The sequence below is a fragment of the Rattus norvegicus genome, chromosome 2 (assembly GCF_036323735.1).
Source record: "Rattus norvegicus strain BN/NHsdMcwi chromosome 2, GRCr8, whole genome shotgun sequence".
Lineage (NCBI taxonomy): Eukaryota > Metazoa > Chordata > Mammalia > Rodentia > Muridae > Rattus > Rattus norvegicus.
The window spans coordinates 224343521-224361838 of record NC_086020.1 but is presented as its reverse complement, the minus strand read 5'-3'; the positions used below and the strand labels follow the sequence as shown (position 1 = coordinate 224361838).

General features: G+C 39.4%; 1 protein-coding gene across 1 annotated transcript in view; it reads left to right on the top strand.

Annotated features, from left to right (window-relative positions):
• The window catches only part of Arhgef38 (Rho guanine nucleotide exchange factor 38), a 129737-nt gene that overhangs the window by 52136 nt on the left and 59283 nt on the right, over positions 1–18318 (top strand). The window contains exon 3 of the mRNA NM_001427634.1: positions 8938–9061. Within this exon, the coding sequence (NP_001414563.1) occupies positions 8938–9061 (124 nt within the window). The remainder of the gene's footprint in view (positions 1–8937; positions 9062–18318) is intronic.

The window sequence follows — 18318 nt, the reverse complement described above, 5'->3', positions numbered from 1 at the left end:
TTCTCAATTCTGCAAATTTGACATTGTTATACTTTCTAACGAAACCATGTGACATTGTGCGACAACCAATTTATTTCAGTTATTATAATACGGAAGTTCATCCACATTGTCACAAATGACAGGTTTCATGTTTTAAAGGATGAGTAGTATACCGCCAGGCAAATAATACTATAATTTCTTTATCTGTTTGTCCATCGGATAGGCATGCAGACTGGATATGTATTGCCTGATTATTGTGAATGATACCAGAAACGTGGCATTGCATCTGTTTGGCATTCTGATTTCAGTTCTTTAGTGTATAATTTAGAAGTGAGGTTCTGGATCATATGACACACACACACACACACACACACACACACACACACACACACACACACAGAGTTCTCTTTAGTGGGTGAGGTGGTTCTGGATCATATGACCCCCATGCACACACACAGTTCTCTATAGTGGATAAATTAATTTGCATTCCTACCAACAATGGGTGGAGCTTCCTTCCCTCCACATCTTCACATCATACTTGTACCTTTATCCCCCTTGTCCTGTGACTATCCTCACAGATGCAAACTGACAAGTCACTGGTATTTTACTCTGAACTCTTTGTAATGAGTTCTTAGGTTGAACATTTGTACAAACACTTTTTGGATATCAGCTTTTTACTTTTGGAGAAGTGTCTACTCTTCTGTTCGTTTTGAGCTAAGGTTCCACTTTTGAACTTTTAATCTATTTTCAGTTGGTTTTTGCAAAGTGATTAGTGAATGTTCTTAGCACATTAATGAGGAGCTTGTCTCTCTTTCACTGTTTGTTGAAATCAATTGTCCATAAACGTGATGTCTGTTTCTGGGCTTCTTCCTGTTTTGCCTCTTGGGTTATGTGTCTAGATTTATGCCAGCACTACACTGGTTGACTCACTAATATGTTATGTTATATTTAAAAATCACTGAAAACTCTAAAATATTAATAAGAATCTGAAGATGGCAGAGATAAATAGAAAGATAGAAGGTATTCCTGGAGTAAAAAAATACTGTCCTTAACAGAGAGTGCGTCCAAATTAACAAAATCAGAAATGAAAAGGGAGACATAACTACAGATTCAGAGGAAATTCAAAAAATCATCAGATCTTACTATAAAAACCTATATTCAACAAAATTTGAAAATCTTCAGGAAATGGACAATTTCCTAGACAGATATCAGGTATCAAAGTTAAATCAGGAACAGATAAACCAGTTAAACAACCCCATAACTCCTAAGGAAATAGAAGCAGTCATTAAAGGTCTCCCAACCAAAAAGAGCCCAGGTCCAGATGGGTTTAGTGCAGAATTCTATCAAACCTTCATAGAAGACCTCATACCAATATTATCCAAACTATTCCACAAAATTGAAACAGATGGAGCCCTACCGAATTCCTTCTACGAATCTACAATTACTCTTATACCTAAACCACACAAAGACACAACAAAGAAAGAGAACTTCAGACCAATTTCCCTTATGAATATCGACGCAAAAATACTCAATAAAATTCTGGCAAACCGAATTCAAGAGCACATCAAAACAATCATCCACCATGATCAAGTAGGCTTCATCCCAGGCATGCAGGGATGGTTTAATATACGGAAAACCATCAACGTGATCCATTATATAAACAAACTGAAAGAACAGAACCACATGATCATTTCATTAGATGCTGAGAAAGCATTTGACAAAATTCAACACCCCTTCATGATAAAAGTCCTGGAAAGAATAGGAATTCAAGGCCCATACCTAAACATAGTAAAAGCCATATACAGCAAACCAGTTGCTAACATTAAACTAAATGGAGAGAAACTTGAAGCAATCCCACTAAAATCAGGGACTAGACAAGGCTGCCCACTCTCTCCCTACTTATTCAATATAGTTCTTGAAGTTCTAGCCAGAGCAATCAGACAACAAAAGGAGATCAAAGGGATACAGATCGGAAAAGAAGAGGTCAAAATATCACTATTTGCAGATGATATGATAGTATATTTAAGTGATCCCAAAAGTTCCACCAGAGAACTACTAAAGCTGATAAACAACTTCAGCAAAGTGGCTGGGTATAAAATTAACTCAAATAAATCAGTTGCCTTCCTCTATACAAAAGAGAAACAAGCCGAGAAAGAAATTAGGGAAACGACACCCTTCATAATAGACCCAAATAATATAAAGTACCTCGGTGTGACTTTAACCAAGCAAGTAAAAGATCTGTACAATAAGAACTTCAAGACACTGAAGAAAGAAATTGAAGAAGACCTCAGAAGATGGAAAGATCTCCCATGCTCATGGATTGGCAGGATTAATATAGTAAAAATGGCCATTTTACCAAAAGCAATCTACAGATTCAATGCAATCCCCATCAAAATACCAATCCAATTCTTCAAAGAGTTAGACAGAACAATTTGCAAATTCATCTGGAATAACAAAAAACCCAGGATAGCTAAAGCTATCCTCAACAATAAAAGGACTTCAGGGGGAATCACTATCCCTGAACTCAAGCAGTATTACAGAGCAATAGTGATAAAAACTGCATGGTATTGGTACAGAGACAGACAGATAGACCAATGGAATAGAATTGAAGACCCAGAAATGAACCCACACACCTATGGTCACTTGATTTTTGACAAAGGAGCCAAAACCATCCAATGGAAAAAAGATAGCATTTTCAGCAAATGGTGCTGGTTCAACTGGAGGGCAACATGTAGAAGAATGCAGATCGATCCATGCTTATCACCCTGTACAAAGCTTAAGTCGAAGTGGATCAAGGACCTCCACATCAAACCAGACACACTGAAACTAATAGAAGAAAAACTAGGGAAGCATCTGGAACACATGGGCACTGGAAAAAATTTCCTGAACAAAACACCAATGGCTTATGCTCTAAGATCAAGAATTGACAAATGGGATCTCATAAAACTGCAAAGCTTCTGTAAGGCAAAGGACACTGTGGTTAGGACAAAACGGCAACCAACAGATTGGGAAAAGATCTTTACCAACCCTACAACAGATAGAGGCCTTATATCCAAAATATACAAAGAACTCAAGAAGTTAGACCGCAGGGAAACAAATAACCCTATTAAAAAATGGGGTTCAGAGCTAAACAAAGAATTCACAGCTGAGGAATGCCGAATGGCTGAGAAACACCTAAAGAAATGTTCACCATCTTTAGTCATAAGGGAAATGCAAATCAAAACAACCCTGAGATTTCACCTCACACCAGTGCGATTGGCTAAGATCAAAAACTCAGGTGACAGCAGATGCTGGCGAGGTTGTGGAGAAAGAGGAACACTCCTCCATTGTTGGTGGGATTGCAGACTGGTAAAACCATTCTGGAAATCAGTCTGGAGGTTCCTCAGAAAATTGGACATTGAACTGCCTGAGGATCCAGCTATACCTCTCTTGGGCATATACCCAAAAGATGCCTCAACATATAAAAGAGACACGTGCTCCACTATGTTCATCGCAGCCTTATTTATAATAGCCAGAAAATGGAAAGAACCCAGATGCCCTTCAACAGATGAATGGATACAGAAAATGTGGTACATCTACACAATGGAATACTACTCAGCTATCAAAAACAACGAGTTTATGAAATTCGTAGGCAAATGGTTGGAACTGGAAAATATCATCCTGAGTGAACTAACCCAATCACAGAAAGACATACATGGTATGCACTCATTGATAAGTGGCTATTAGCCCAAATGCTTGAATTACCCTAGATCCCTAGAACAAACGAAACTCAAGACGGATGATCAAAATGTGAATGCTTCACTCCTTCTTTAAATGAGGAAAAAGAATACCCTTGGCAGGGAAGGGAGAGGCAAAGATTAAAACAGAGACTGAAGGAACACCCATTCAGAGCCTGTCCCACATTTGGCCCATACATATACAGCCACCCAATTAGACAAGATGGATGAAGCAAAGAAGTGCAGACCGACAGGAGCCGGATGTAGATCGCTCCTGAGAGACACAGCCAGAATACAGCAAATACAGAGGCGAATGCCAGCAGCAAACCACTGAACTGAGAATAGGTCCCCTATTGAAGGAATCAGAGAAAGAACTGGAAGAGCTTGAAGGGGCTCGAGACCCCAAAAGTACAACAATGCCAAGCAACCAGAGCTTCCAGGGACTAAGCCACTACCTAAAGACTATACATGGACTGACCCTGGACTCTGACCCCATAGGTAGCAATGAATATCCTAGTAAGAGCACCAGAGGAAGGGGAAGCCCTGGGTCCTGCTAAGACTGAACCCCCAGTGAACTAGTCTATGGGGGGAGGGCGGCAATGGTGGGAGGGTTGGGAGGGGAACACCCATAAGGAAGGGGAGGGGGGAGGGGGATGTTTGCCCGGAAACCGGGAAAGGGAATAACACTCGAAATGTATATAAGAAATACTCAAGTTAATAAAAAAAAAAAAAAAAAAAAAAATACTGTCCTTAAAATGTCTATGCAGCACAGAGCAATATTTATCAAAGCTCCAGAGATACTTTTCTCAAAAGTAGAAAAAAATGGTAAAATTTTTATGGAACTATAAAATACCAGGAGCATCCAAAATACCCTTAAACAAACAAACAAAAAAATAGTAAAATATCTGGTTTGAAACCTAATAATGATTTGGATATGATGGGAACATTCTATTTGACATGTATCCCACCAAGAACACTTTTGCAAAAAAAAACGACACATTAAATTGTCACTGTGAATAGCGACCTTTAATTTCTATGTTTTGTAGCTCTGAATTACTACTTATTGATTTTTCTTAAAATAGTGTTTGCCTAAAACTTTTTTTCAAAAGTAAATTTTAATCCATTTAAAGTGGAATTTGATTTTAAGCTGTTAGAGCATGATTAATAAATGTATGTGGATGTTTCCGTGAATTTATAACAGTAATCGTAAAAGCCATCTATCACTTTTAAAAGCCGATTTGGACCAGATGTTTGTTTGTTCCTTGGCACAGCCGTGCCTGGATGTGAATTCATTTTATGATTCACAGAATCCCCAAGGGCCCGTGGTGATAGGATTGAAACCGGGCCAATTGATGTTTTAATCCTTTCTGTCCTTCAGGAAAAAAATGGAATTAAAAACTGAGTTTCTGTTGTTCAGAATTTGTAGCACTGAGCTAAGATTATAGATAGAATGCAGTATTAGATTCTGGCTAATGAATTTATAATCTAAATTAGGTATACAGGACAGTGACCTTGGCAGGTAAAAGTAGAAGTGACAACTTGGGGAAAGTCAGCAGAAACTGAAGGAGCTCAGAGATGGCGACCTACCTGCGAGTGGCATTTGTCGACCTTTGTGAGGGTGAAGAACCGCAAAGTCACGGTGCTGGATTTGTCTTAATTTCTGTGTGTGACTTCATGCATGGCACCTGGCTTTACTCTGTATGTCTTCAGGATGGGCCATACTTTACAGAGAAGATGGGGGAGGGGATAGATGAAAGATTAAAATTAAAGCAATCCAAATTGATAAAGTCAAGATTGCACGGCATAATAGAATAATTTGGGCAGTGTGTGAATCAGATCTAAAGACAACCTTATAATCAGGTAAATGAGGAAATTAAAGTGTCATGCACCACAGATATCTTTCAAATAAATAGCCACCAGTCCATTTAAAATAAGTCACATTTTATTTCTATGTGGCATAGTAAATAAGTCTTTAAGATAACTAGTATACACAAACACACACACACCACATGCACACATAAATATATATACATATATATATTATATGTATAATTATATATGTAATTTTGACCAGTTGATAGTAATTATTAAAAAACAATGCCATATATGTTAAATAATTATTAAAAACAATGCCATGTATATTAACTAACAAAAGAGCCAATAGCTGTTATATTCTCCTACACATTTTATACTATATTAAATATACTTCTTGCTATAGAAAACAGAAACCCCAAACATTCCTAGGGTCTATGCAAAAGAGCCACACAGACCTCTTCCTCTTGAATGCTTAATGAAGGTGCATTCTTGGAGGCCCTGGGCTCAAGACCCTAAGAGTCAGTATTGATTGTAATGGCAATGTAGTAATTAGTGCAAAGATGCCGATAATTTCTGCAATATTTTTCTCAGTGCTGTAACCAAATCCAGGGCTTCACATACACTGGTGCAAACACTTTGCCACTGAACTGCATCCTCAGTTATAATAAACACATAAAAGTAGTTAGAGAAGCCGGCATCCTGGCACTTGTCCCCACATTCTAGAGGCAGAGCCAAACAGATCTCTGTGAGTTCAAGGGCAGCCTGGTCTTCATAGGAGTTCCAGGATAGCCAGGTCTGTGTAAAACATCTCAAAACAAAACAAAGAAAACAAAGAAAGTTGGGAACAGGCTCTCTAATTTTAGATCAAAATAAGTGATGGTATGAATTTGATAATTAATGATTCTGGGGTTGACCTTTTGGATTTTTTTATTAAGAAAATTATTAGTTGGTCCAAAATTGACTGATGGAAAATCTTAGCCAAAATTTGGTAAGTTAAATGGCCATTCGTACACAATTGGTTAAATGAGCGGGGCACAATGGTCTCCTTCTAGCGTGTGGACTTCACTCAGGGACTGAGGCACCTTTAGAAATGTTTCGAGGACAGTGCTGATAACATAGACTGAAGAAATCCCCAGGACTGGTTGAAAGGAATATAGCAAGTAAAGCTGTGTAGAATAAGAAACAACCAGCACGGTCGTGGTATTTGACAAAGGTGCGGCGTGAAGCCACTCTTCCAACTTCAGTGAGAGAATGTGCTTACCAAAATAACACACATACAACATGGGAAATAGACCGACTGGGCTCCAAAAGACACAGCGCCAAGACCAACATGCGGCTTCCTTCTTCTCTGCTTTAGTAGACGTTGATGACAAAATCCCCATCCTTCACCTAAAGAATTCCATCAGCCCTTCCTGTCTCTGTCTCTCTCTGTCTCTCTTTCTGTCTCCCTCTGTCCTTTCTTCCTCCATTTGTCCCTTTTCTTTCCCAATCTCTTCTCCCCCACCTCTCTCTCTCTCTCTCTCTCTCTCTCTCTCTCTCTCTCTCTCTCTCTCGCTCTCTCTCTCTCTGTGTGTGTGTGTGTGTGTGTGTGTGTGTGTGTGTGTGTGTTATGCATATAGTGCATGCGTGAATGGAAGTCAGAGGTAGGATGTGGGATGTAGGTATCTTCTTTCATCGCTCTTTTCCTTTTCCTTTTTCCCTTTTTTTTTTTTTTTTTTGAGACAAACTCTATCTTACAGCTGTTCTTAATCAATTGTTGTTCATGATCCCTTCTGGGGGTCAACTGACCCTTTCACAAAAAATAGATATTTATATTAAAATTCATTTTTTCCGGAGCTGGGGACCGAACCCAGGGCCTTGCGCTTGCTAGGCAAGTGCTCTTATATTAAAATTCATAACGGTAGCAAAATAACAGTTGTGAAGTAGCAATGATAATAATTTTATGGTTGGCAGTCAGCACATCATGACAGACTATATTAAATGGTTGCAGCATTAGGAAGGCTGAAAACCACTGCTATGGTACAATCTGAACCTCATGGATCCTCTCGGGCTGGCCAGTGAACCTCGAGATTCTCCTGTCTTTGCCACGTTGGTGCTGGAATCACCAGCACACTTCACCACAGCTTGCTCTTTCAGTGGATTGATGAAAACACGTGTCTTCATGCTTTCCAATCAAGCACTTTACCCACTGAGCCATCTTCCGGGCCCCAGGTCTAACTCTTGTCTATGTCCATTGTTATCACACCCCCCCCTTAATTCAAGCTGGACTCGGTGTCTCTCTTGTCTGATTTTCCTGACCTCTTTAAACAACTCTGCTCATTACTGTTGGAGCCCCTTCAAGGCAAACTTACTGATCACCCGTCTACTCATCCATGCTTTGTAGCACAATAAACCATAGACAAATGACCCTGACTCTTGTCCTTTGTTGTATACCAACATCAGCCGATCCTACACCAAAGTAGCTGTATCCTGTGTATCCTGAATAAACATAACTAGATTATAAAAGGTAAAATATTTTTAAGACCAAACCAGAGTGCATTTCTCAGCACACTCAGACTATTGAACATAGTTGTCTACCCTTCTGTCTACTAATCACTCTCTTTTCCATCGAATCTCTGAGGACATAGGAGGTAATCAGGAAATATTTGATGGAAGATGAATATATACAATTGTATGAGGAACATAGGGTAGAGTATAAAATCACACTGATTTTTGAGAGTAGGCATGAAATTATAACATATCACAAATCCTTAGTTAGAATATTTATATCACAAAAGAAACAAGAAGTTGCCCGCTAGTTTGTTATCACGTCTAGAACATCTGTTGTTTAAAACAGCTTTGAAATAGCTATTTGAAAAAGATACGGTCTGACTTCTACTGTAAAAGCAGTAAGATGGTCTGTTTTTAATTTTCTTTCTGTGATGTGTATTTTATGACGCATGTATTCAGGTACCCACAGAGGACAGAAGATGTCAGTTCCCCTGACGCTGGAATTATAGGAAATTATGAGCAGTCTGATGTGAGTGCTTGGATTTGAACTTGAGTTTTCTGAGAGAACCGCAAGTGTTCTTAACCACTGAGTCATCACTCCAGCCCAACAGTAAAATATTCTAAATTGAGTGGTACTATGCTTGCATAGAGGGCAGTTAATAAAAACACCACTAGGTCTAAATCTTCCCAATCTGGTTTGAAATACAGCTACACACACAAGCCAGACATTTTTGTGTTTAAGACAGAGCTATAACATACCATCACAATCTCCATGATGGAAATCTATACATTTAAACTCTACATTACTTAGAAACCCTAGACGAGCATGTTCGCCGGGTAGGGCAAGGTAGGTAAAATCCTCACTGTTTAACAGAAGTGTGGTGCACACAGTGGTTCTCTTTCCATTGACTGCCGCTCAGTGTTTCTGCTTCTTCAGATTGACAGGCTGGACGTGGAGAGCTTGTTCAGCAACATTGAATCCGTGCATCAGATTTCAGCCAAGCTACTGTCCTTGCTGGAAGAGGCCACGACAGACGTGGAACCGGCTGTGCAAGTCATCGGTATGTTTATTCTCTTCTTGAGTTCTATAATACAACAGGAAGTAGCATGTTAATAGCCCCCTGGTACGTTGGTTTTATGTTTCTGACTCACCAAGCTTCCCAGGAGATAGATAAATGCTGAACCCATCTTAGGACTCATTGTAATCACACAAACTCCACATTTATCTCCAAATGGCTTTACAGCCGTGCGCTGAGGTCCCTCAGTAGCACTGAGCAGGCAGAATTTGCTTTTTAATTTTCAGTCTCTCTACTTTCCAGATGGTCTTTCATTTTATTTTACGGCTCGTACTTCCTTGGTCCTTAAAGAATTAATTATTTTAATAGCTACCCCGAATTCAGTCACAATGGATTTTTTTATCCTAAATCTATAAATTGACTGATTTTTAAATTTTAAATATTTTTCATGAGAAGTGTACAACCTCTAAAGAATTTAGTCATCTATATTTTCAATGTTTTCCACTTTACTCTTAATAACCACATGTGTGTATACATATATTTTTTTACTGTGACGAGGTTTTTAAAAATGACCAGAGATTATCATATGAAAAGTATTCAGCCTGAATTCTGTTCTCTTCATATCTGCAGCATTGCCAATAAATTCTTGAAGGAGGCTTATGTATCTATACATGGGGCTGTGTAGTCAAAGAATTCTTTTACAATGATCATTTTGCACTTTTACATATAGTACATGTTATAAAAATATTAGAGCAATTGAGAATCCACAGGGCAAGGGTGAAAGGGTTGCCTCTGTACTCCTCCTCAAGCCCACTGTCTCCCCTGCCAGTGACTATTGCTGTTAAATCTCTGTGGAACGTCTCTTTGAAGCATGTGCATGGATGCACACACTCACAAACACACACATAAACACAAACACACAAAACACACATAAACACAAACACACAAATACACACATAAACACACGCAAACACACATAAATACAAGCACATAAACACACACAAACACAAACACACACACAAAACACACATAAACAAATGCACACATAAACACACATAAATACAAACACACACACAAACATACACACACAAAACACACATAAACAAATGCACACATAAACACACATAAATACAAACACACACACAAACATACACACACAAAACACACATAAACAAATGCACACATAAACATACACATAAATACAAACACACACACAAACACATACACAAACGCGCGCGCGCACACACACACACACACACACACACACACACACTTTCTATCTTTATCCAATCCTCTTTTTCAGTGGACATTAGAGCTGTAAAAAGGGACAAAACTATTCTTACTTAGCATCCATGCAGGTCCAAACTTTAGACAGCAAGCTAATCGTATGGAAAGGTGAGTGAAAAGACTCAGTCGGGCTTAAATTCCATCTTTTCTTCTGATTCAACACGTGCAGTAGACTGTGACAGTGTTTCCTTTCTTTGTAAGACTGTGGGTCTTCACCTTAGCAGGGATCCCTAGCCATTGCTCCACCCATCCCATGAGTAGTTATACACAGCATGCTTTAAAAGGAAGATGCTGTTGGCACTGCTGGGCAGAGTGAGATGGAGAAAGACTTACCTCTAACTTTCCCAAGCTTTCACTAAAATCCCTCCTGAAAGCAAATGTGTGTCTGAAACAACCCCCGAGCACCTTTAAGCTACGGCAACCCATTAATGAGAGTATGTTGGATAAAGGTCGACTATAAGATATTGTGTAGGTACAAAGGCATCAGTAATATTTTGGCAAGTATGTTACAGGTTGGACAAGAGCTATTTGGATTTTTTTTTTATCCATTTAGCACTAAGAGACTAGCAGGCGTGTTTAAAAAACGGGAAGGGGCTAAGCTGGTGTGAAGGATCAGGTAAAAGAGGACTGCGGAATGTATCTGGAGATACGGAATAAGGACAGATAATACCGAAAATGAAATAGAAATTCGTAGTGGTTCAGCCCTAATGCAGTCTCTTTCGTGGAAAACTGTGAGAGGCGTGGCCCTTAACTGAGCTAAACAGCTTGGCACACAGGAAACTGAAACGCAGCCTTTCCAAGCACTTTGGAGTGCCACGCCCAGGCCACTGACTGATCCAATGAGGACACAGAGCCTTGAGCACTAGCTGTAAGCGGTCCGTCATTGCTCTGGTGGCCCCAGAAAGTATATTTGATGCTGCATTTTATCACTGAGAACAGCAGCTAGTTGTGCCAGGGCTTATGCTGTGCAGCACCCACTATGACCTATGGGAAGCATGAGGCCACCAGGATGTGAGTCAGTGGAGTCGGTGGAACCCGCAAGGACTTGCAGATTAGATGCATGTAAAACCCGTGTGGACAAAAGAGGCAGGCGGCTTTGCTTGGGAGCGTCTGGTGTTCTTGTAGCTATAGTCAGACCACATGTTCTATACAGTATCTCCACCGCTCTTGTTATTATTTGGTTATGTGTATTCATTTTGCAACAACGCCTTTAGAAATAAAGGCTCGATGTTGTAAGGATTCATTTTCTGCTTCTGCAGAAAGCTGACGGAGAAGATAGGAAACTCCGTGTATTTACTTCACACATCACAGGGACCTTGCCTTTGCCTTCGCTGACCACAAACCAACCAGGCGACAGAAATCTGCTGAAGAAGCAGCAACATTACTATCCGAAAACATTAGTCATTGTTTTCAAAAGATTTCTCAAAGCTGGTGATTGGGCACAGACACATACAGATAGTTCAAGTGTTTGCAAGCCACTCCCGACAGCAAGAGTGCTCGTGTACCCCAGATAACAGTTGGCCTCCATTAATTCCACTTAACCTTATTTCTGGTCTTCTGCGCATCTGTAAAATGTGAAACAGTGGCTCCCGTGTGACACCAATAATTGAGGTTTTATGGTTAAATGGTGGATGTACCTGTTGAAAAAGCAAATTAAGTACCAGCTTATTCTAATAACAGTTCCGTTTTTAAAATCAATATTGCAGGATTGGGAACCAACTTGGGGGAAATTTATTATTCAAACATTCATTATCTGATTTTGTTGTTTAAGTGTTACTGTCACCAAGACTTAAAAGTTCAATTATTGTAGAGGCTGAAGGGACAGCTTAGTGGTCAAGAGCACATGTTGCTCTTGCAGAGGACGTAAGTTCTACTCCTGTTCAGTGGCTCACAACCACCTTCACAACCTCAGGGATCCCAAAACACTCTCTTGGCCTCTGTGGGCACCTATATTCATGTGCTCACACACACAAACACACACACACACACACACACACACACTCGCACGCATGCACATACACGCACACACATGCATAAACACATGCACACAGATAATTGAAAATAAAATAAATCATCAAAAATATGATATTGCGAATGCAACTGACAATGTGAGCCTACATCGGTAAAGCAGCAGCTCACAGAAAAACAGTGTCTTTACTAAAATGAAATCTATAGTAAAGAAGTTGACTATAGTATGGAAATTTTGAAGCTGGTATTTTATTTCAACAAGAACTAGTCAAAATTTATGCAGATTTCTCCATACATGAAAATAGCATGCATGTGACAGGTGATATTTGAAGATAGAGTGCTGTTAAACTATCAAATCATCATATGCATGGCCGTCAACAAGGTCTTTGTTTCTGCTCACTAACCAGGATTTCGAAATGCAAAGGTGTCCCACAGCGGCTGTGGGCTGCTCTCTGAAGAGGCCTAGGTGTGGAAGGGCACTGCGGTGTCCTCAGAAACACGAGAAGCAGTAAAGCTATTTAGCAAACAAGAATTAACTTCAGATTTTTGATGTTCATAGGCTGCAATTATGGAAAATAGATTATAAACAAAAAAGCATTGGAATTTATCCTAACCAAGACATATTATGAAATTAAAAATTAAACAAAGAGCTCATGTGGTACAAAATATTTTTTTTTAATTCTGACTTTCACACATTGGGCCTGTAGAAAGAAGCTTTTGATGGAACAATTCTAATTTACTTTATTTCAGTTTTTGAAATTGCATTTCACTCTACATAGCCCAGGCTGGCCTGGAAATCGTTACAATCCCCTTCTTCACCTCCTGGTTGCTGGGATCACAGTCAGGAACCACCAGGCTTGGCTTGACGCTCTTCTTTAACATGATGAAATTATGGTTTTTACTAGATTTTTACAGTGTCACAGTTTGAAAAATATTAAAAATTATAAATAGAAATAATCTGGTAAGATTTTTTTAACTTGTAAAAAGAAAGAATCCAAACAAAGGCAAAATGACAGAAAATTTGAAAGTGTTTCAGCTCAAATAAATGCACCTTTTTTTTTTTTTTTATTAACTTGAGTATTTCTTATATATATTTCGAGTGTTATTCCCTTTCCCGGTTTCCGGGCAAACATCCCCCTCCCCCCTCCCCTTCCTTATGGGTGGTCCCCTCCCAACCCTCCCCCCATTGCCGCCCTCCCCCCATAGACTAGTTCACTGGGGGTTCAGTCTTAGCAGGACCCAGGGCTTCCCCTTCCACTGGTGCTCTTACTAGGATATTCATTGCTACCTATGGGGTCAGAGTCCAGGGTCAGTCCATGTATAGTCTTTAGGTAGTGGCTTAGTCCCTGGAAGCTCTGGTTGCTTGGCATTGTTGTACTTTTGGGGTCTCGAGCCCCTTCAAGCTCTTCCAGTTCTTTCTCTGATTCCTTCAATAGGGGACCTATTCTCAGTTCAGTGGTTTGCTGCTGGCATTCGCCTCTATATTTGCTGTATTCTGGCTGTGTCTCTCAGGAGCGATCTACATCCGGCTCCTGTCAGTCTGCACTTCTTTGCTTCATCCATCTTGTCTAATTGGGTGGCTGTATATGTATGGGCCACATGTGGGGCAGGCTCTGAATGGGTGTTCCTTCAGTCTCTGTTTTAATCTTTGCCTCTCCCTTCCCTGCCAAGGGTATTCTTTTTCCTCATTTAAAGAAGGAGTGAAGCATTCACATTTTGATCATCCGTCTTGAGTTTCGTTTGTTCTAGGGATCTAGGGTAATTCAAGCATTTGGGCTAATAGCCACTTATCAATGAGTGCATACCATGTATGTCTTTCTGTGATTGGGTTAGCTCACTCAGGATGATATTTTCCAGTTCCAACCATTTGCCTACGAATTTCATAAACTCGTTGTTTTTGATAGCTGAGTAATATTCCATTGTGTAGATGTACCACATTTTCTGAATCCATTCCTCTGTTGAAGGGCATCTGGGTTCTTTCCAGCTTCTGGCTATTATAAATAAGGCTGCGATGAACATAGTGGAGCACGTGTCTCTTTTATATGTTGAGGCATCTTTTGGGTATATGCCCAAGAGAGGTATAGCTGGATCCTCAGGCAGTTCAATGTCCAATTTTCTGAGGAACCTCCAGACTGATTTCCAGAATGGTTTTACCAGTCTGCAATCCCACCAACAATGGAGGACTGTTCCTCTTTCTCCACATCCTCGCCAGCATCTGCTGTCACCTGAGTTTTTGATCTTAGCCAATCGCACTGGTGTGAGGTGAAATCTCAGGGTTGTTTTGATTTGCATTTCCCTTATGACTAAAGATGTTGAACATTTCTTTAGGTGTTTCTCAGCCATTCGGCATTCCTCAGCTGTGAATTCTTTGTTTAGCTCTGAACCCCATTTTTTAATAGGGTTATTTGTTTCCCTGTAGTCTAACTTCTTGAGTTCTTTGTATATTTTGGATATAAGGCCTCTATCTGTTGTAGGATTGGTAAAGATCTTTTCCCAATCTGTTGGTTGCCGTTTTGTCCTAACCACAGTGTCCTTTGCCTTACAGAAGCTTTGAAGTTTTATGAGATCCCATTTGTCGATTCTTGATCTTAGAGCATGAGCCATTGGTGTTTTGTTCAGGAAATTTTTTCCAGTGCCCATGTGTTCCAGATGCTTCCCTAGTTTTTCTTCTATTAGTTTGAGTGTGTCTGGTTTGATGTGAAGGTCCTTGATCCACTTGGACTTAAGCTTTGTACAGGGTGATAAGCATGGATCGATCTGCATTCTTCTACATGTTGCCCTCCAGTTGAACCAGCACCATTTGCTGAAAATGCTATCTTTTTTCCATTGGATGGTTTTGGCTCCTTTGTCAAAAATCAAGTGACCATAGGTGTGTGGGTTCATTTCTGGGTCTTCAATTCTATTCCATTGGTCTATCTGTCTGTCTCTGTACTAATACCATGCAGTTTTTATCACTATTGCTCTGTAATACTGCTTGAGTTCAGGGATAGTGATTCCCCCTGAAGTTCTTTTATTGTTGAGGATAGCTTTAGCTATCCTGGGTTTTTTGTTATTCCAGATGAATTTGCAAATTGTTCTGTCTAACTCTTTGAAGAATTGGATTGGTATTTTGATGGGGATTGCATTGAATCTGTAGATTGCTTTTGGTAAAATGGCCATTTTTACTATATTAATCCTGCCAATCCATGAGCATGGGAGATCTTTCCATCTTCTGAGGTCTTCTTCAATTTCTTTCCTCAGTGTCTTGAAGTTCTTATTGTACAGATCTTTTACTTGCTTGGTTAAAGTCACACCGAGGTACTTTATATTATTTGGGTCTATTATGAAGGGTGTCGTTTCCCTAATTTCTTTCTCGGCTTGTTTCTCTTTTGTATAGAGGAAGGCAACTGATTTATTTGAGTTAATTTTATACCCAGCCACTTTGCTGAAGTTGTTTATCAGCTTTAGTAGTTCTCTGGTGGAACTTTTGGGATCACTTAAATATACTATCATGTCATCTGCAAATAGTGATATTTTGACCTCTTCTTTTCCGATCTGTATCCCTTTGATCTCCTTTTGTTGTCTGATTGCTCTGGCTAGAACTTCAAGAACTATACTGAATAAGTAGGGAGAGAGTGGGCAGCCTTGTCTAGTACCTGATTTTAGTGGGATTGCTTCAAGTTTCTCTCCATTTAGTTTAATGTTAGCAACTGGTTTGCTGTATATGGATTTTACTATGTTTAGGTATGGGCCTTGAATTCCTATTCTTTCCAGGACTTTTATCATGAAGGGGTGTTGAATTTTGTCAAATAAGCATTTGATGAAATGATCATGTGGTTCTGTTCTTTCAGTTTGTTTATATGATGGATCACGTTGATGGTTTTCCGTATATTAAACCATCCCTGCATGCCTGGGATGAAGCCTACTTGATCATGGTGGATGATTGTTTTGATGTGCTCTTGAATTCGGTTTGCCAGAATTTTATTGAGTATTTTTGTGTCGATAGTCATAAGGGAAATTGGTCTGAAATTCTCTTTCTTTGTTGTGTCTTTGTGTGGTTTAGGTATAAGAGTAATTGTGGCTTCGTAGAAGGAATTCGGTAGGGCTCCATCTGTTTCAATTTTGTGGAATAGTTTGGATAATATTGGTATGAGGTCTTCTATGAAGGTTTGATAGAATTCTGCACTAAACCCATCTGGACCTGGGCTCTTTTTGGTTGGGAGACCTTTAATGACTGCTTCTATTTCCTTAGGAGTTATGGGGTTGTTTAACTGGTTTATCTGTTCCTGATTTAACCTCGATACCTGGTATCTGTCTAGGAAATTGTCCATTTCCTGAAGATTTTCAAATTTTGTTGAATATAGGTTTTTATAGTAAGATCTGATGATTTTTTGAATTTCCTCTGAATCTGTAGTTATGTCTCCCTTTTCATTTCTGATTTTGTTAATTTGGACACACTCTCTGTGTCCTCTTGTTAGTCTGGCTAAGGGTTTATCTATCTTGTTGATTTTCTCAAAGAACCAACTTTTGGTTCTGTTGATTCTTTCTATGGTCCTTTTTGTTTCTACTTGGTTGATTTCAGCTCTGAGTTTGATTATTTCCTGCCTTCTACTCCTCCTGGGTGTATTTGCTTCTTTTTGTTCTAGAGCTTTTAGGTGTGCTGTCAAGCTGCTGACATATGCTCTTTCCTGTTTCTTTCTGCAGGCACTCAGCGCTATGAGTTTTCCTCTTAGCACAGCTTTCATTGTGTCCCATAAGTTTGAGTATGTTGTATCTTCATTTTCATTAAATTCTAAAAAGTTTTTAATTTCTTTCTTTATTTCTTCCTTGACCAGGTTATCATTGAGTAGAGCACTGTTCAATTTCCACATATATGTGGGCATTCTTCCCTTATTGTTATTGAAGACCAGTTTTAGGCCGTGGTGGTCCGATAGCACGCATGGGATTATTTCTATCTTTCTGTACCTGTTGAGGCCCGTTTTTTGACCAATTATATGGTCAATTTTGGAGCAAGTACCATGAGGAGCTGAGAAGAAGGTATATCCTTTTGCTTTAGGATAGAATGTTCTATAAATATCCGTTAAGTCCATTTGGCTCATGACTTCTCTTAGTCTGTCTACATCACTGTTTAATTTCTGTTTCCATGATCTGTCCATTGATGAGAGTGGGGTGTTGAAATCTCCCACTATTATTGTGTGAGGTGCAATGTGTGTTTTGAGCTTTAGTAAGGTTTCTTTTACGTATGTAGGTGCCCTTGTATTTGGGGCATAGATATTTAGGATTGAGAGTTCATCTTGGTGGATTTTTCCTTTGATGAATATGAAGTGTCCTTCCTTATCTTTTTTGATGACTTTTAGTTGGAAATTGATTTTATTTGATATTAGAATTGCTACTCCAGCTTGCTTTTTCTGACCATTTGCTTGGAAAGTTGTTTTCCAGCCTTTCACTCTGAGGTAGTGTCTGTCTTTGTCTCTGAGGTGTGTTTCCTGTAGGCAGCAGAATGCAGGGTCCTCGTTGCGTATCCAGTTTGTTAATCTATGTCTTTTTATTGGGGAGTTGAGGCCATTGATATTGAGAGATATTAAGGAATAGTGATTATTGCTTCCCGTTATATTCATATTTGGATGTGAGGTTATGTTTGTGTGCTTTCATTCTCTTTGTTTTGTTGCCAAGACGATTAGTTTCTTGCTTCTTCTAGGGTATAGCTTGCCTCCTTATGTTGGGCTTTACCATTTATTATCCTTTGTAGTGCTGGATTTGTAGAAAGATATTGTGTAAATTTGGTTTTGTCATGGAATATCTTGGTTTCTCCATCAATATTAATTGAGAGTTTTGCTGGATACAGTAACCTGGGCTGGCATTTGTGTTCTCTTAGGGTCTGTATAACATCAGTCCAGGATCTTCTGGCCTTCATAGTTTCTGGCGAGAAGTCTGGTGTGATTCTGATAGGTCTCCCTTTATATGTTACTTGACCTTTTTCCCTTACTGCTTTTAATATTCTTTCTTTATTTTGTGCGTTTGGTGTTTTGACAATTATGTGACGGGAGGTGTTTCTTTTCTGGTCCAAT